Source organism: Xiphophorus hellerii, chromosome 13 (assembly GCF_003331165.1).
Source record: "Xiphophorus hellerii strain 12219 chromosome 13, Xiphophorus_hellerii-4.1, whole genome shotgun sequence".
Taxonomy (NCBI): domain Eukaryota; kingdom Metazoa; phylum Chordata; class Actinopteri; order Cyprinodontiformes; family Poeciliidae; genus Xiphophorus; species Xiphophorus hellerii.
Genome location: NC_045684.1, coordinates 3,597,395 through 3,617,172, shown reverse-complemented (window position 1 = coordinate 3,617,172; position 19,778 = coordinate 3,597,395). Strand labels below are relative to the sequence as shown.

General features: G+C 35.7%; 1 protein-coding gene across 2 annotated transcripts; it reads right to left on the bottom strand.

Moving 5' to 3' along the window:
* Positions 1-1,659: 1,659 nt before the first annotated feature.
* On the bottom strand, positions 1,660-12,570 carry LOC116730561 (major histocompatibility complex class I-related gene protein-like). 2 transcript variants are annotated; one of them, XM_032579893.1, is made up of 7 exons: positions 12,453-12,570; positions 11,913-12,173; positions 11,442-11,720; positions 3,374-3,688; positions 2,915-3,016; positions 2,698-2,730; positions 1,660-2,611 (listed from the first exon to the last, which is right to left on the bottom strand). In XM_032579893.1, exons 1-7 carry the CDS (start codon positions 12,502-12,504, stop codon positions 2,589-2,591), a joined length of 1,065 nt encoding a protein of 354 aa, XP_032435784.1. In that variant the 5' UTR covers positions 12,505-12,570; the 3' UTR covers positions 1,660-2,588. The 2 variants fall into 2 exon arrangements, with proteins under 2 accessions (XP_032435784.1, XP_032435785.1); XM_032579894.1 differs by having other exon boundaries at positions 11,643-11,720.
* Positions 12,571-19,778: the final 7,208 nt, after the last annotated feature.

The following is a 19,778-nucleotide window of genomic DNA, read 5'->3' as shown; positions in this document are numbered from 1 at the left end:
GAAGATAAGACAATAAAAAAAAATAATCCACAGAAAAATGGAAAGTATTAGTAAGAATTTAACTTTTCATATTATTTTATAGCATCACTTATTGTAATGCAGTTTGTTCAGTTTGTTAATATGGTAGTTTAAAATTTCCAAGCTTAGTGTAATTTAATAACACATTGTGTGAGTTTTTGTATTTACAAAAAGGCAGTGAAGAGAAACTGAGAAGAATCTATGAGGAAGAAGAGAATATTTTAATGGGACGGTAACAACCTGAATACAAAAACAAACATAAAAGTTTCATAGCCTGTTGGACAAGTTTGATTACAGAGAAACTGAGAAGAAGCTATGAGGAAGAACAGAATATTTTAAAGGTTCGGTAACCTGAACACAAAAAAAAAAAAAGTTTCACAGCCTGTTGGACAAGTTTGATTAAAGAAGACAACACATCTGTGGTTTGCAGTGAATCTCTCTCTCCTTACAGACACTTTTTCCTCACATCATTGTTTTTATGAAACCTTCAAAAAAACACGGGAGATTTGGTAGCTGTTTTATTTATGACAGAAAGAATAGAGAATAAAGAATAGTATTTGCCACCTGTGTAAACTGCTGGCATTTATAATATAAATATATGTTGTATTTCTAATATTAATATATAATATTGCTTTGTTTCTAAGGTAGGCTCTCGTGTCAGATAATCTAACTCAAAGTTAGAAAATAGTTAAAACTCTTTAAGATTTACAGAATCTTGGTTAGCCTTCATAGCCGAGGCTGAGCCCCGTATTACACCAAGAACTATAGACAATATTAGCTGGCATTTTGCCGGTGGTCATAATACAGTATAGTAATATTCTATTCACAAAATATAAGCAATAATATGTTCGAGCCCTCATGTCAACAGTCCGTCAATTTAAACAAAAATATTCCACAGTGCTGAGGCACCTTGTGCTATTTTGGTTTAGCCAAGTAGGAGGGACGACCGCTCCAAAATGGCTTTTTAATATGTCTATTCTTGTATCATCTTGCTGAAAACCATGTGACTGAAAACAAACAATTCCTTGCATTACATTGCATCACTGCTTCATTTTGTCTGTTGGTTTTCAAAACAAAAGTGTGATGAGCTGCTGCTTCGTGGGTTGTTGTTGGTAGTTTTGCCTGTGAATCAGCAGAGATAATGTCCCAAAAATGAACTTTGTGACATTATTGAATTGTAACATGTTTGAATTTCCGTACCTGCTGTGATCCAAAATGTTGGTACAGTGCTTCAAGTTGTGTATGAGAAATGTTTAGATTTTAGCCCCAAATGCTATGGGCAGAACCTTTCTCTAGAAGTTACTGGTGTAAGTTCAACACCAGTAACTTCATTCTATTCACAACTGGTCACCTCCAGAAGTGAGGAGGTGCCTGGTAAATATTAATTAATGTTCTAAATGTTAGACATAGCGTTGTTTAGGGCCCATCTAAGATTCTTTTGTCCCTTCTTGGTCTGAGGACCAATATGGTGAAAACTTAAGATTTTCTATTTGTGACGTTTGTTCTCACAGTTGGAAGCAAAAATATACATTTACTAGAAATGTATATTCATGATATATATGGTCTAGTCATTTTGGTCATGTTTCTAAATGTAATTAAGTTTTATAAAGCTTGCTACCAAAACAAATTCACACATGCACATACTTCAGTTATGATTTATTTTTAAAAAGCATCCATTTATATATAAAAAACCCCACAAATCTCTTAGTAGTTTCTTAGACAGAAAAAAAGACAGTCACATGAAAGCAATCACTGGTCAACAGTCTTACCTGATTGCACTGTTTAAATGTTTATCTCTTTCAACACTATAGACAAAATGATTTGGTTAAATAACTTTGATAGTCAACATCAAAATAAGATATAAGATAAGTTTTCAGATAGTTTTTTCTAGGTGTGATGATTCAACATTGACCTTTTATAGGCTGGAGTAAGACTTCAGAGGAGAATAAAAAATATAGTAAAATGTTAATAACAAGGCATTTAGATATTCAGCTTGATTATTTTCAGCACAGCACTTGCATATCAATTTCTGTTTGCTTTATAGCCTAGAATGATGTTCAACTCTTGGCTCAGGCTTGATTTTGTTTGCATCTCTTTGCTAAAACAGAAACCAGAACTTTATCTCTAGTTTCAGTGAACTGTTTATTTCTTCTTTTCATTTTCAGATAAGTCTGGTAAAACCTAAGAAGGTTTCTCTCTGTCATTTGTTGTGGTAGGACCTTCAACAAAAATAGCCTCTGATGTTATTTGGTAGAGAAAAATACAGACTTTCATTATGTCATGTATGCGTTTGTATGTTTTATAATAGGCAGATGCATCATTTTAAAATATTATTGTGCAATATAGTTGTAAAATGTGAGTAAACATAGATAGAGCTACTCAAAACTTTGAGACATGACATAAAACCCACACATTTAGCATGTTAAGTTTGCTCCTTTAAATTATTGCCAGTAATCTTCATTTAACATGATCCTGGAATTTCCTGTAGATTATATGTGCAGTTAACAGGACATCTGGATATGACACAAGTCCAGCATGCCTCATGATGAAGTGCTTCTTGTATCAGTTTCTTAAAGAGAGGCTGTTTCAGAGGCTGTAAGATACAAAATATGCCATTAATCTACTCATTCTGAACAAAACTTAGTGAATATAGGATAGCAAAGGTCAGAAAGTACTTACATGGTGTAGAAGATCTCTCTATACTGTGTGTCACTAAATAATGGAAGAATGATCATTTGGGTAATGTTAAATATAAAAGATCTGCTTGTAAACATGTCATTTGACTATGTAAATAACTATCAGATTTACTAAAGTATTCTACTATAATTAGATGTCATAGTACAGTGTAACTTTCTAATTCACTTTTATAAATAATAGCACTTTTTAAGTGTCTTACCATTCCTCTTTTTGAAAGCTGTGGATGATAAAGCAACGATGATGATGACGATAACACATCCCATTGTAGCAATGACAGCGATGCTGGTTGTCGTTAACAGACCTGTTCAGGAAACATTATACTGGTTTCTTGGTTTTGGTTTTAACTTAAGTTAAGAAACATTTACAACTTTAATCTTAGAAAGAAAACTGCTTATTAGTAAAGTTGAGCATCATCCATAATGGCCTATTTAAACTCAAATAGCAAATGACAAATTACACTAATGACAATCACATCTGATTTTTAACTAAGGGGAAGATACGCCCTCATGTATCAAATGGCAAAAAAATAAAATAACCAAAAGAAGGACTACTTAGTATATTGCTATGTATTTTTAGTCATTATTTAAATCTGTTACCACTTTTAGTGCTTTTCTATGAAATAGGGGAAAAAAATGATGAAATCAAATATTTTTATTACCTTCTTTTTTGGGATTGTTGCTTCTGATTGAATCTTGGTCCAGTTTGGTAACGACATAATTTTGCACACCAGAGAGTTGAAATACGCATTCGTATCTCCCCCAGTCTTCAGGTGGGATTTTCAGAGCTTCCAGGTAGACACTCATCTGAAAGGATCCATCATCATTGGGAAGAAGATCTCCATGTTCTACCCCTTCATGAATCTCCTCTCCATCTTTCCTCCAGAACATAATGCCTTTGTCAGGGAAGAAACCCGTTGCATGGCAAGTGACTGGAGAGGAGGGAGACTTCTGGAGCAGAAACACTGAGGGAAGAACTACACTGTAAAAAAAAACGGCCTCATTTTACGGTAAAAAACTGGCAGCTGAGTTGCCAGAAGTTTACCGTCTTTATACGGTAAAAGTCTGGCAACCAAAACTGCCATTTTTTTACCGTATTTCTAAAATACGGTAAAATTCTGGCAACCAAAGCTGCCAGTTTTTTACCGTATTTCTAAAATACGGTAAAATTCTGGCAACCACAGCTGCCAGTTTTTTACCGTATTTGCTAAATGCAGGATTTCACCGTATTTTTGAAATACGGTAAAATTCTGGCAACCACAGCTGCCAGTTTTTCACCGTATGTTGTAAATGCAGGATTTTACCGTATTTTTAATATACGGTAAAATTCTGGCAACCACAGCTGCCAGTTTTTTACCGTATGTTGTAAATGCAGGATTCTACCGTATTTTTAAAATACGGTAAAATACCGTACTTCCTAAAATATTTTAAAAAAAATAAAATGTGGTTTTGCCGTAGTAAATACGGTCATGCTGACTGAGGCATAATATCTACATGAGTGAAAAACACATCCAGACTGTATGATATATTGACATTTTATTGTAAACCCTCCCCCCCAAAAAAAACTTATGGTAAATTACTGGTCTCTGTTCCTACCAGAATTTTACCATACAAATTATAGTACAACAACCAAGGAAGTGTAACTTGTCAAGCATTTCTATACAGAAAGTTATAAAGAAAATAATTTCTAATTAAACAAAAATACAGATTACGAGTAATCCACTTAAAGAAACAATTTCTATTTAAAAAGTCAAGTTAAAAAAAGAACTGATTCTATTTTATGTCCAGTTTCCTCACGGTATTACTGAGATCTGGAAAACAAAAACAAAACAAACAGTATGTGTCCACATAAGAGATAACATATTGTAGAAGACAAAATGGTGATAAAAGGATTCTTGTTCTGGGTTGAGAGTCACAAGTCGCTGAGATCAGACGTTGCTCAGGATGGTTGTAGTCTTCCCAGTCACAGGTTGAAATTGAGACTCGCATGTTGTCAATCGGGTGTTTCCTCTCTGCTGGAAAACAAAAAGAAAAAGTTAGAAAGATGCACTACATGAACATCTTATTCGCTTAAATGTTTGTTTCACCTTTGTTGACTTGCATATGGACACAGGTACTTCAACCAGGTGGTGTGATCATTTCTGACTGAAAATTCAGTAGTTAAACCTTTGTTTGTTGTCAACAGGTGTGATCCTCTGGTCTGCAACCAGACAAAATACACAAACTAAAACCAAATATAACTGTTTTAGGCAATTTATGAAATAGATACTCACCATTTATCTGAGTCTCATGAAGGCCAATAGGTTGTCTTCAACCATTTATGTAAGTTACATTTCCTGCAAGCTAGCAGAAACAAAGCTGTAAATGTGAACACTTTTCATACAGGCAAACAAATTGATACAGCTGAGACAATTTATGCTAGGTTAGTTTTTCTCAGTCACTTTTGGTGCATTTCTCGAGTCATTGTTGGCATTTACAAAACAGTAAGCGCATTTCTCAAAACAATTTGTAGAAACAGGAAAAATAGCATTTGTTTGCTTTCAAAATCCTTAGTTCAGCTCTTAAAATCCTGTCTGTTAACATATCAGTGACTCAAAATAATAAGTTATAGTCTCTCTATGTACAGATAAGACAGTCAAATCGATTAGTCATGAGAAGAGACTACAAAAGGATCATTTACGCCAGTGTTTCTCAACCCTGGTCCTCAACGCCCCCCTGCTCTGCATGTTTTAGATGTGCCTCTACTCCAGAACAGCTGATTCAAATGATTGGATGACAATCAAGTACTGCAGAAGCTTGTTAATCATCCAGAGATACAATTCAGGTGTGTGGCAGAAGGGAAATACCTAAACCTGCAGGACAGGGTGACGCTGAAGACCAGGATTGAGAAACACTGATTTACGCTTTTGCTATAATTTATTCATGGACCATGCCATGGTGATTCAGAAAGAAAAAGACAGAAATGCAGAGAACAAAAAAAGTAGAAAAGGAGCCACAGGACAATCTCCTCAAGGAAAACTGTACAGTGCTGTAGAAATTACATTACATTTTAATTTCCATAGTCACTTTGTTCCTTAACTCCACTGAGGAATCTTTTTTCCTCAGTGGGGTTAAGGAATGAACAGTAGGGTGGGAGGACCTCCATCAGCATCATGTTGTGGGTCTCAGCCATGTCCTGATGTTGGACTGATGGAAACTGGCAGATGTCCTCAGCCTCTTCTGACTCTTCTTCTGCTTTCCTCCCAACTATTTCCTCCTCAGCCTCACTCCTCTTCTTCTCTCTGGCTGTTCACTCTGCCCAGATACTTGTTCATCAGTTCTCAGACATGTAACATTGTGTTGTGTTCTGACTATATAGAGCATAATGTTGCCAACTGATGGTTCACAAGATGCACCTCCAATCTGTTTCAGAAAACTGGTTGATCGTTGGTTGAGCTAATGGTTCATACACTGACCTGTTAGAGAAACTCAGGACTCACTTGGGAGCAATTTACCAATTCAGGACAGATTTAGAAAATAATAGAATATAAATTAATTAATATATGATTCACATTATGACAACTTTAAGACTTATGCATGTTAAGACTTACACAATGAACTGATGCTATTTTGGAAGTTGAGAATTCAACACAGACACGTTGTTGTCCTGTTGTCCTCATTTTCTGTATACACCCTTTATCCTCCGGGTCAAAATGACCCGTCTTCAATAAACCCCCAATATAAGCAGCTTAATTGAATTTTAAACACCAAATTCTATCTTGTATATTGTCACTCACCACAAAATGTGTGAATACTTGACTTTTCCCTCTCCACTTGAATTTCTATAGCTTAAGAAAAAAAATGTGCAAAATGAGTTTCGAATGCATTTTTATTCATCACAGTGACTAATTTTCTTTTACTTTTCTCCAGTGAACAAGAGGATGTACAATACAAAAATATGAAAAATAACATAACCCATTCAACTAATTGGCACATGTAGGGCAGTATGCAAGTGCACAGCCTTTGCAGATATATTTCTTACACCTGCAGCACACAGTATGTGTTTTACAGTCTGAGGGCAGAACTGACATCTCTTCCTCTTACTTGGCTTAGCTGAGGAAGTGGCTGTGGTAGATGGATCCTCAGGTTGATCAGGAGCTGCTGCACTCTGAATAGCTTTCACAACTGCTGCTGAGGCTTCTGTGTGGGGGACATGCTTCCTTCTTTCAATGAGTGGAGTTACAAGTGCCTTTCCTAGCTGCTCCAGGAACACCCTCTTCTTGTTGTGCTTATGAGACATCCAGGTTGGGTTGATCTCTATCCAAATCACAAAGGCATTGTAGGAGGACACATCAATGATGTTGTGGAAGATGACCAGGGGCCAGCGGGCAGTCATTCTTCTGCAGCTATATGCTCCAATCACCTTATCTAGGTTGTCCACACCTCCTTTGTTTCGGTTTTATTCCAGGATGATGATTGGCTTCCTGTCCTCACGGTCACTAATGTCGCCGTCTTTGTGCAGTGTGCTCAGAAGAACTACATTCTTGTTTTTCTTTGGGAGGTAGGAAACTAGAGTGGTGGTGGGTGTGAAGGCAAACTTTGAGGAGAAGACCTCTCTCTCCTTTGACCCAAGCAGTGCAGGTGGGAGCTCAGGCTTGTTCTTTTGAACTGTACCAACCATGGTGATCTTCCTCTTCAGGAGCTGCTGTCCGAGTTCATAAGAGTTGAAGAAATTGTCACATGTCACATTGTGACCCCTCAGTCCCTCTGTCACATCAAGCACAACTCGCAACCCCTGGTTCTTCTCTGGGCATCCACTGGTTGACTTCCCAGTATAGACTTGCATTTTCCAAGCATAGCTTGATTCAGAAGCCACCCATGACTTGATCCCATATTTTGCTGGCTTGCTGGGCATATACTGCCGGAAAGGACAACAACCTTTGGACAAAAGACATTAGCATCAGTGATTAGTATCAGTGTCACAGAAAACAGTCAAAGAAATCAATAGTGAAAATCACTTTTATTACAAATATGAAAACAGATTACCTCTAAATGGAACCAGTTGCTCATCCACTGTTACATCAGGCTCTGGATTGTAGAGGTAGGGCAACCGCTCCACCCACTTGTCCCATACCTCTCTTATGGCTGCAAGTTTGTCTGTCATACGTCTTGCTGGTCTTGATTCACGGTCATCAAATCGCATCAGTCTTGAGTAGGTGTGAAAGAGTTTGACTGGCATTGTGGCTCGGAAAATTGGCCTTCCACTCTCTGCTCACTTCTGCTACTGATTGATCTGAGACACAACTAAAACTTTGTAACATTTTATGGTTTGTAAATAACTCTGTGACCTTGATTTCAACTCCATTTGCCTCACGGGTCATTTTGACCTGAAGACCATCTTTGTACCTTTTTTTGTACAGCTTACATGGAAATGAGAATAAAAGCAACACTGAACTTTTTCTATTGTCTGGGCCAATCTAGGAAAAGTCTTAAAATCTCAAGTTAAAAAAATTACATTTAGGGGATTTTTTGGGGGGGGGGGGGTTTAACACAGTGGCGGGTCATTTTGACCCGAGGACAACAGGAGGGTTAACATATTTTGATCAAGACGATAAAAGCAAATTACAATTATAAAAGCATAGAAGTGTACATAACCAGCTACATGATGTACAAAAGCAAAACTTGCAAAACTAATTGTTTTGATGTGCAGAAGTGACACAGTAATTTGAAGATTGAACAGGTAGTTTTAAGAATTTCAATTCTGTTCTGAGAGATGCACCCAAACTGAGAAAAGCTGTAAAATATTAATATTTAAATTCTCTTATCTTCAAATCCTTCAACTGTCATGGACCCAGTGACTTTAGTGCAAGTATTTTGGGTGTGAGAGTCAAGAGGTCAAAGGAAAATATTAAATAATATCTCTGATGCCAAGCTTTATACTTCTAAGTATTACCAAAATATTGAAACAAAAGCTAACATGTTCTTCAGAGATTTAACTTGCATGCATGAACATTTCACACTCAAAGTAATTCAAATTAATTATTGAACCAAACTTGGAAAAAGTTGCTTCTGCCATTAACAATAACTTTAAGCACATGTAGTCTGAAGTAGACCAGAAATATAATCTATGCAGCCGTTCCTACAGAAACATTAATGGAAGTGTTGCATCTGTGAAGATTAAATGTTCCATATAGTAAAAATATCTAGCTGCAGTGCATGTACATAAACAGCATGGCTCAGAAACTACACATTTCTTTGTCAGTTGGTTAAAGTTAGCTAACTTCAGTTGAAACCGTGAAAGGGACTCACCTGTGATGTGTTGCCCTTCTCCTCCTGAACGTGCAAAAATAGCAGAAATTTGATTTCAAAGACAGTAGCAGCATCTTGACAAGGACCAGGCCTACTGGGCTCTCAGCACCCTAGTTAGCAACCTTAGTTAGCACAGTGACTTTACTGTGTTGAGTTCAGGACACCACTACAGGAACAGAGTTAAAAGAATCTTGCTGCTGATGCTGAAGGATCAAGCAGCAATGCAAACTAGATAATTATTTGTTTACATGACAAATAACAGTCTCCATTTACTGTAAACCCTACTATTTATCACAATAACAAAATGAAAAACTCTCTAGACCAGGGGTCCCCAAACTACGGCCTGCGTCATTTGGTCTGGCAATGCCGGATCTGGCCCGCCTCCTCATACCAGAGAGCATTCAGTGTATTTTTTCATATATTGTATTTTCTGGTTTGTGGATTTCTCTTCAACCACCAGGGGGCTCTTGAGCAGATGTTAAACTAACTTTCCCTCAAATATATACTAGTCAGTCCCAGTCACCGTTTCACTCACGGTTTTTTCCATTTCCATTCTGGGTAAAAATCTATCTAAAAGCGACCGCGAATGTGTCGTAGTCAGCACCCCCCCCCCCCCCCCCCCCCCCCCGTCGACAGTTTCAAAGACAGAACAGCCCCCCCCCCCCCCCCCCCCGCCGACAATAAGTTTCTAAGGTATCTTTCTCCAAAAACTAAGACCGGCCCCCGAGCAGAGAAAGGAACAGCTATGTGGCCCTCGCAGGAAAAAGTTTGGGGACCCCTGCTCTAGACTATTCTCTACTAATAGCACAATATTTAAAACCAAGTGTGGGATTTGTGAAACTTCAATGATGGGTGACTTTACAACTTGTATGATTTTGGATAACACTAGAATTGTTCTTTATTGAAGTTTCACAAATCAGATAAAGGTTTTACAAATCCCACACTTGGTTCTAAATATTCTGATATGAGTTGAGAATAATCTAGTCCAGATTTGAAGAGTCTAGGTGTTGTAGTTTTTTAGCTAGAGTAAATTAAAGATGCTGATTGCAGTGAAAAATTAGGTGGAATTGCCCTTTAGCCATTTCCCAAATTGGAAGCAGCAATTGGAAACCAACTTCAGCTTCATTCAAGCAAGAGGGGCTAACATACAGTTCTCTTAATGTTAATGATCAAATGCTCTCATAAATGATGGTGGCGTTGGCTGTAGGAGTTTGCTTTGCAATCGGTGGATCGCCAGATCGATGCCTGGTCTACTGCTGAGATTTCAGTTTGGTGTATTAAAGGCATTATTAAAAAAGAAACCAAAATATCACACCAGCATTCTGTTCTTTGTAAAAAATTATTTTGCAGTCTTGTTTACGCTTTTACATTGTAGATCTAAACATCAGCAAAATTTGTAATTTTGGCTGATTGCTACTGTTAAGTTTAGGGTAATTAACTGCTGGCAATATTACAATTTTTTAAGAACTTTACAATTACTTATATTTTTACACTATATTTCTGTATTTTCTACATTCGTGACTGTCACAATTATTTAGGATATATGTTTATTCAGTTATGATAATGCCATGTATTTTCTACGGCAGTATAATGCTGTGAATATTCTGGTCAGTAACTGCTGGCATTTTACAATTTTTTACCGTAAATTTACTGACTTTCTTTGCAGTTTCGACTTACGGTAGTTCCATGTAATTTCTACGGTAATGCAATGTTTTTGGATACGACGGTCAAAAACTGTTGGTTTTTTACAGTTTTTTACCGTAAATTTACTGACTTTCTTTGCAGTTTCGACTTACGGTAGTTCCATGTAATTTCTACGGTAATGCAATGTTTTTGGATACGACGGTCAAAAACTGTTGGTTTTTTACAGTTTTTTACCGTAAATTTACTGACTTTTTTTACAGTGTAGAGAGATATTGCCACTATTACATTAGGTCATTTTGCATGATTAATAAGGCATTTGTCCTTGTGATTTTTCTCATTATAGTCAAGAAATGTCTGATAGACCAAAATGCATAAGATAGATTAAAAGGTTAGGTTAGGTTAGGTTAAACTTTATTAATCCCATAGGGAAATTAAGGTTATCTGTTGCTCACACATTAATTCACATCCACACAACATTAAAATCGTACATCTGGAGACATCCATAAGAGATACAAGAATATAATAAATAAATACATTCCCACTAAAAGTAGTCTAGTAAAATATGTTAAAATACTAGTTACCCTCCCACCCCCACAAATAGCAGCGTTGTAAAGCCTAATGGCCTGTGGGACAAAAAGGAGTTTTTAATCCTCTCGGTTGAACAACCCAGTGAGAGGAACCTGTCACTGAAGGAGCTCCTCTGGTTGGAGAAAACAGTGTACAGAGGATGGTAAGGTGGTAAGTAGGTCCAGATAAAATAAAAAGAAACTGTATATCTAAAAGAACAATTGATTTTACCTTTTGTGTTCAGATAAGATTTTTCATATTTCACAAATGCTTTTAACAATGGCAGGCACCCATTTTGGATTATGTACTTTGTAATCTCATAAGTGGTTTTGTCTGCATTCCACGTCTCTATTATGACTTCCGCCTTCGGATTTGTTGCAAACCATGTCTCTGTCTTCGCGTCTAATGTGATAAAGTCTTCTCCGTTGTTACCGAACTTTACATGACCATTAGTATTATCAGTTTCTTCATCCCAGTCACAGCGAATAATTTGCTGAATTATCTCATTGCCTGAGGAAAATAGAGAACATACCATGTTTTAAATATACCATAGTACCATCACAAATTCTACCTGATAATTTCTGAAGCAAAGATTTGCCTGATCTAAATCCAAATTATGATTAATCTAAATGGGTAATAAATAAATAAATAAATAAATAAATAAATAAATAAATAAATAAATAAATTTTAGTTATAACATACCTTCTGATTGGTTTGACTGCGTATTAAAATTCTTAGTCTGATCTTTGAAAATAAAGTTGTATGCCAAGCACGCCCCGACATCCGATTGCCACTCCTCTGTGTGCTCTTTTACATACTGTTTCAGCCAGTCTTGATTGATGTGATTTACTTTTTCATCATGGTAAAATGCTAAAAACCCATCAAGTACCATCATCACTCCATACTCTGGGAAATTGGGAACTCCTGGATACAAGAAACGATCAAACTCCAGGTAATATTTTTCTGTCAGAAGAACAAAATTTTTTCATTTAGAATATGGATTGCAATTTTTTGTATTTTTTTTATCTACAGTAAAAGCTGTAGAATTGAATTTGCATGTGAAACACAAAAAGTTAAAAAAATATATATATTCTCCGCTCCTCTTTATATTGATAAAAATTCAAGTCTTTAACTTTCAGTTATTTCAGAGTTGAAATTTCAGAGTCTGTTTCACTTTTAGTTATAAAAAATTCAAAATCATCAAAAATTGCTTCACCTGTTGAATTATTGAAATGTTCTTACCTCCAGATGCAGCATTCTGTAAAAGCAGCAACAAAGCTATCACCTTTATCATTTTTGCACAGATGGTTTGAAAATGAGAAAGTGAGCAGAAGAGTGCTTTAGTTGATGTGTCCAAAATCATTTCCTGCTTTTCCTCTTATCGTCACAAGATGGTGGTGGAGGTGTGTTCAAGTTTGACTAACAACCAATGGGTTACTTTTGTGTTCCTTTTTAGTTTTTACAGCATTTATGACAACATTGGTCTATCGTGCTAATGTAAAACTTCTTATATGGTATGTTAAATTTGAATCAGTTTTAACCTTTAACATGTTAGTAAAAATGCTCTAAATCTGAAATGATTAACCCCACAGTGATGAAATAACCTCCTGGTGGGTTTTTCTTACAAAACTAAACTAAGAAATGGCACAATAGTGAATGTAAAACCACATTAATATCTGAATGTTAGAATTTCATTATATGACAATATATCACTACAAATTTGCGTTAACCACTGATTAAGAAATGTACCGACTTTAGGGAGATTCCCTGTGTATCATGTGACTGCAAAGACCAGGAAGTACCAATACTTGCAAAGCAAGTAATTGTTGATTCAAGATTAAGTAACAAGAAAACAATTTATGCTTATCTTATTTCTATTAGTATATTTTCTTCTGAAAAAGTGCCTGACCTGTTTTTATTTGGTTTATATATAGAAGACATGAACATGTATGAAAAGTTAAACTAATATTTCTCTAAAACTCAGTAATTTAAACTGACAAAGATTTAATTTTGACTAAGCTTCAGTATAAGTAAACAGTTCAAATTTTATTCAAACAGAGCCATAAAAGTTTAATATTGGATCTTCCTCTACTCTATTTAGATATTCTATTCAATATTGCTAAGAATTGAACTGCTATATTAGTTCAATTCTTTCAATTCACTTTTAGGAAAACTACTATGAACAATTACTAAAATGGTTTTGAATATAAACCATAAATGTTTTGAAAATTAGATCTGAAAAGCAACTCAAAATCATCTTGACTAGCAACCTTTTACTCAGTAGGAGCTTAAGAAGAAGGAAAATGAATCTTGTTTCAAGATGTTTCACTTCTCGCCAACAAAAGAAGAAACCACTTCTAGTGTGACTTTAGGGAAGCCACTACATTATTTTATCACCCAACTAAATGCTACAACTGATTTCAGTTCTGAATGCTGTATGTCACAGTTTATACAAGTTTATGAAATCCCTCATTTCACTTTCATCGATTTAAAATAGAAAGAGTCAGTTCAGAAACACTTGAAAAATGTGCCCCAAGATTGTCACTGTACAGTAATGCTGAGTGCAAAGCATCGCCAAACTTTGCTTGGTGATGCTTTGCACTTTTTCTAAGTTTTTACAACACAATATATACAACACAACAATATGCAGCCTATACTAATAAAACCACGACTGCAAGTGGCTCAGAGAAAGGTTGCCATCCTCTTCCTGCATATTGATAAACAAAGAAAAAATTAACCATTAATGCATCATCTACATTCAGACAAAAACTGATCTGATGTGTTTCTATTTGGAAATGTATTTATTTATTTGTTTGTTTATTTGTTTGTGAATGTTAATATGTATAGTCTCAGATGGCTGCCAAAGAGTTGGGATGAGGCGATGAAGATTTGCAAATGTTTGTTTTTTTATTAGATTTTTTTTGGTAGAAACGGTATATTCATTTGATCAAATTGTACAATCCCTGACATTAGTTACTGTTGTGTGACCAGAGTTTTCTTGTGAAAAATAATATAAAAAAAGAAATCATGAGAGTTTTGAGAAAGGTTCAAAGACAATTAAAAATGTAAGTCAGTGTTTTGTTTCTGTTTTGGTCTGATGTGGTTCAATCACAACAGCTTTCATTTCCAGCTGTACTGTGGGAATTTTGTTATTTTTTCTCCTCTTAAGCAGATAATACATCAATTCAAAAGCACCAGATTAAACTTTGGACTTTAATTCATAATCACCTGCTCAGAAACATTTTTGTTTTCACAATCGCTGGTGCTAATTTTCATTTCACCTTGAGGGATTCTAGATAGACTTAGACTAAAACTTATTTTATTGTCATTGCACAAAGAAACATATGAAATAGGCAATAAAATGTCATCGCTTGGCCACCGGAGAACACACAATAACACAAGTGTGCCTGTAATTACATAATAAAGCTTTATATAATATAATATAGTATTTCCCAAGCAGTCTCAGACAGTCTTGGTGATAGGATTGTTGAGCAGTCTGATGGCCAGCGGGAAACAGCTATTTTTGTGTCTGGCTGTTCTGCAGCGTAAGCTACGGATCTCCTGCCAGATGCCAACCGGATGAACAGAACATGGAGAGGATGGGTGGAGTCAGAGAGGATCTGGATTGTCTGGCTAAGCAGCGTCTGTGTGCAATGCCATGGATAGGCGGGAGTGGAGTCCCAATGATCTGATGATTTGACTTGTCCAGCCGAGCTTTTCTGTAATGTGGACCCCCAGGAACTTAGTGCTGCTGAAGATCTCCACATAGAAATCTGCAAAACAGTACAAATTCACCAACAACTGCTATGTAACTTAGTAATTTATGAAAGCCCCATTCTTCAGTGAGGGATTCATGAATGTATTGGTTATGAATAAATCCATTCTAATTTAAAGTCTTTATTATACAAAAAGGAGATTAACTGTATTTAAAAATGAGACAAGCAGAGCAGGGCTTCAAACTGGTGACCTACTGACAAACTGTTTCCTCCTGAGCCACCCTGGCCCACGTAAAGTTCTTTTGATGAGATGAAATCACCATTTCTAGGACACTACAAAGACATTTTTTCAATCAACTATGAAAAACAAGCATAAAAAAATCTATGCAGAAATTTTTATTAAAATATCTAATCACTAGATCAAGGTGCATTGTGTCTTTTTCCTAATCTGCAATACACTATGAAAGGCAACATGCTGATTCATTTTATGTTCAGACAAAAACTCAAAATGCCACAGACAGACCTAGAAGGAAGTCATATTCTGTTATTTTTGTAGCTATTAATTGGAAAGCCATGTGGATGCTATAACACACATGTGTCAAACTCAAGGCCCGCGGGCCCCATGTGGCCCGCTACGTCATTTTATGGGGCCCTCTCCCCCCCACCGTTTTACAGCCCCATTGATTGACTTAAAATAGGTTTTGAGCACGAATTGACTACAAACTACATCTCCCATAATGCCTTCCCGATTGTTACCAACCAACATTACGGCTTCTCGCCACTAGAGTGCAGCAGAGTCACCTCAAGCTGATTATTAATTTTCCCAGCGAATAAAACTGAAGCTAACAAGCTAAAGAGCGAAGTTCCGTGATGTTTCAATCGAGGACTTTTACCGTCTCCTGCCCCCTGATTTGATGCCACAGCTTCGACTCCATGCAGTTCGTGTTTTGTCCATGTTTGGAAGCACCTATCTGTGCGAACTGATGTTTTCAATATTGAATTTAAACAAGACCAAGCACAGATTGCGCATTACTGAGGAAAACCTACACGCCGTTTTGCGGATTTCTTCAGCACAAGAACTAAAACCAGACATGGACGAACTGACCTGGGGAAAACTGTGCCAGACATCCGGCCAGAAACATTGGTAAGCACGAACAACCTAAATTTAAATAGAATGCATGTAAAACCAAAACTCAGTATACTGGAATATGCATATAGTTTATTGATTTTACTTGTGTTTATTTACAGAACACAACACAATGAGGATGTGTGAGTTGGTGACAGGGTGAAGAGGGATCAGCGTTGTGTTCAAGGACAGACAACATCACCTCATTGTTTTGTTCTTATGTGAAATACATGTTCGTTGTGTAATAAATAACGAAAAAGTTTTGTGAATGAAGTTGAGAGTTAATATCAAAACTTGTTTTTATTCTTTGTCTGCTTATCTTTAAAGCAGACAAAGAATAATTTTCCCAACGAATAAAACTGAAACATCGACAAGCTAACGAGCTAAAGAGCGAAGTTTAGCTGAGCAGTTTAAAAATACTGAGCATATTTTTAAACTGCTCAGTTTAAAAATATTGTAATTTTTAAACTGAGCAGTAATTTTACATCCATGCAAACTCAAATGTAATATTTAAAACTTGAATACATAAAATCAGTTATTTAACAATATGAGGTGTTTAATTTATATTTAACATTGTATTTTCATACATTTATGCTAGGGTTGCCCAAGTCTAGTTTTCCAGACCAATCACTCTGCAACTTTAGATGCGTTTCTTCTCTAACACACCTGGATCATTGACTCATTCATAGGCCTCTACAGAACTGAGTTGCTGCTAATGAGGGAAGTCAACTTTTTGTCTGGGGTATGTTTTAGCAGGGACGCATCTAAAAGTTGCAGTCTGGAGGACTGCACTTGGGCATTCCTGATTTATACCGTCAACGTGGCCCATTGAAGGTGGCCAATATGCTGAAGTGGCCCTCGGTGAAATTGAGTTTGACACCCCTGCTATAACAGATATAACAGGTTTTTGATGTTTTCTTAGAAGGGATTTTTTTTATTTGAAATGTGCAGCGTTAGCTCATAAGTGAGGAAGAAAATTAATATCAAACACACAAAACACAAATACTGTTGCCTTGTAAAGTAAAGGTTACTGATTTCTGTTATTGCTTTGAAATGATGTCATTATCATTATGTAGCATATTTGTAAAGATAATATACTATATTTTCAATCAATGTAAATGGGTTGTGATCAATAAGGTCAATAAGCTAGTTTTCTCAGAAGGTAGATGCGACTCATGAAGGAGCAGACAGATTAGAAGTTGCAGTCGCGAGTGCCTTGTATTTATAGTGTGAAACAATTATATGCATATTTACATCAGCAGTGGAAACATCCGAATGGGCATTTAAAATTGTGCTAAAGAGAATAAAACAAAAACAAAAAACAACATTTATCAATCCCACAGTTCCATCATAAATGAACCCACAGCCTTTAGTTCATCCACCCAAAGATGGGGTTGATTAGAGGCCCCAAGCAACGTAATGACAGTGCTTGGTGCAGGTCTTGGGCTGACAAAAGTCAGATCCGAATGGGCACAAAATTGTTCGTTGGCTGCAAGGAGCCTCCTACCAGCCTGGCAGGAGAAGCAGAAGTCTTCAAGCACCAAAAGTGCAATCTTTTCTTGGGCTCTAGACCTGGACTTTTAGCTCACCATCAAACCTGGCCTGAATAATAAAACATTACCATTTTCTCAATATATAATCAAAACATTCTAGTGTGCACACAAATTCATTAAATGGCACTCTTTGCACTATACATAATTCTAAATCATTCTCAGTCAATATAAATTTTCAATAAATATAAAATTCAATATAAATTACATCCATGAATAATCCAATAAATATGCACCATATAAATTAGTTGACATGAAATGTAAAAAACCTAATCTAAACAAGTGCTCAATAAATATTTAAGGCACCTTATTGTTCATAAATGAGTTTACATAGTCATACATAGTGACAATGAGCTAATGCTAAATCACACACAGAAACACCAATTCCTCAGTTTATCTCACACAAACGGCTTTTTTCACCTCCTTTATGGCTCTCAGTAGTTGGCTCCTACAGTTCAGCACATTATGTGAGCATCGTACAGATTTAAGGTGAATGATGAATGACACAACGCTTAACTAACCTGCAGCTCTGTGTGTGTGTGTGTATGTATTTTTGTTTATGCTGTCTGTCTGTACATTATCTTCTCACTTTGGCTGGATTTTTAAAAATAATATTGTAATAAACTGTTAAATACACAAATGGTTTTTAAAAAGTGCATGTTTGGTGTGATTTTGTAATGTAAAAATCATCTGTTCTTTACCTGGTCCTGAAAAAATTAATCTTTGTAATGTAAAAATCATCTGTTCTTTACATGGTCCTGAAAAATTAATCTAACCTTAACCTATGTGTAAATCTACTAAATTCATGTCATTATTTATTAAAGAAACATGAAGACAAAATGGAGACGTTTACAATAAACTAAAGACCCTCCAGAACTCTGAAGAGATATAAAGTGAATATAAATATTAGCAAAGATTTTCACTCAAGGACTGCAGCAAGAGGATGATATGTTTTTTATAATAAAATATCCTTTTTTCATACAGACACACTTTCTGAAGATTTACTTCACTGGATCTTCTGGGTTCAGAAACATTCCTGCATTTGACATTGTTGGAAAATTAGATGACATCGAAGGAGCTTACTGTAACAACAAAATAGTTGATGTAAAAATAGACTGGGTGAAGAAATGATTTAGTGACGATCCAACGGCAGGTTTTTCTATCCTGTGTTGCACTGAGTGAGAAAGAAGTGTGTTACATTGACTCTTGTGCATGAAAATGAACATTTGCAATTTTAACACAACTAATACTGACAGTTTGCAAAGCCTTAGAATAATGTCCTATTCAAATTAAGTACATTTTAGCAGAATTCATTGTGATATTAATTGAAATTCATTATATGATCAGAAATTTTGTTCATACACATTGAAATAATATTTTAAATTGTGTAAAATACACTATTTTAACTTGATACTGTGAGTAATAATATAGAAATATGTGCTCTTTAACTAGATGAGGGCCGTTTTTTTCTTGCGTGTTGTGAAATAATTACTTGGTTTAAATTGCAGCGTTAAGTTAAAACTCACAATTCAAGATTAATGAACTTAAAAAGCAATGTTTAGACAACTTGTTTCTACCTGTTAAATCAACTTCATGAATTTTAATTTCATGAAGTTGAAACCAATACAATTTTATTGTTGATTTAAATTGCATTTTCAAAGCAGCAGGTGGACTTTCTTTTGCAAGTTAAACTACCTTCAAATGTTTTACAGTGAATATATGGAAACAATATTGATGAGTTGTTAAATGTAAGGCTATTCTTCTGGTGAGAAAAATATTTAATAATATTGCCAATGTATTTGTTCATTGTAGCAAATGAATGTAAAACAGAAATTAAATCAGGTCCTTCTATTTTATTGGTTAAACCTTTGCCACTTCATGCCAGATTTTCCGAGGGACTCACTGAAAATTCCTGCTTTAGTAATGGTTGGGGAATTTAATTACATGTTTTGCCAATTTCTGATTTTTTTTGTCTTCACTGTTTTTCTTTTCTCATATTTCTTAAGAGTGCATTTTTGTGTTTTACCCTTAGAGGGCAGTGTTACTCAAACTACTGTATTTTCACATCTAGAGCTTTTCTGTTTGCTTTGTTTGTATTTATTTTTCCTTTATTTAATCAGGTAAACCCCATTGAGATCTAGATCTCATTTTCAAGAGGGACCTGAAACAAACTTCA

Coding starts and splice junctions, on each gene's coding strand:
- LOC116730561 (XM_032579893.1), bottom strand. CDS start 12,504: ATGATAAAGGTGATAGCTTTGTTGCTGCTTTTACAGAATGCTGCATCT. Junction 12,174..12,452: donor ACAGAATGCTGCATCTGGAG/GTAAGAACATTT, acceptor TTCTTCTGACAG/AAAAATATTACCTGGAGTTT. Junction 2,612..2,697: donor AGAGAGATCTTCTACACCAT/GTAAGTACTTTC, acceptor TGTATCTTACAG/CCTCTGAAACAGCCTCTCTT.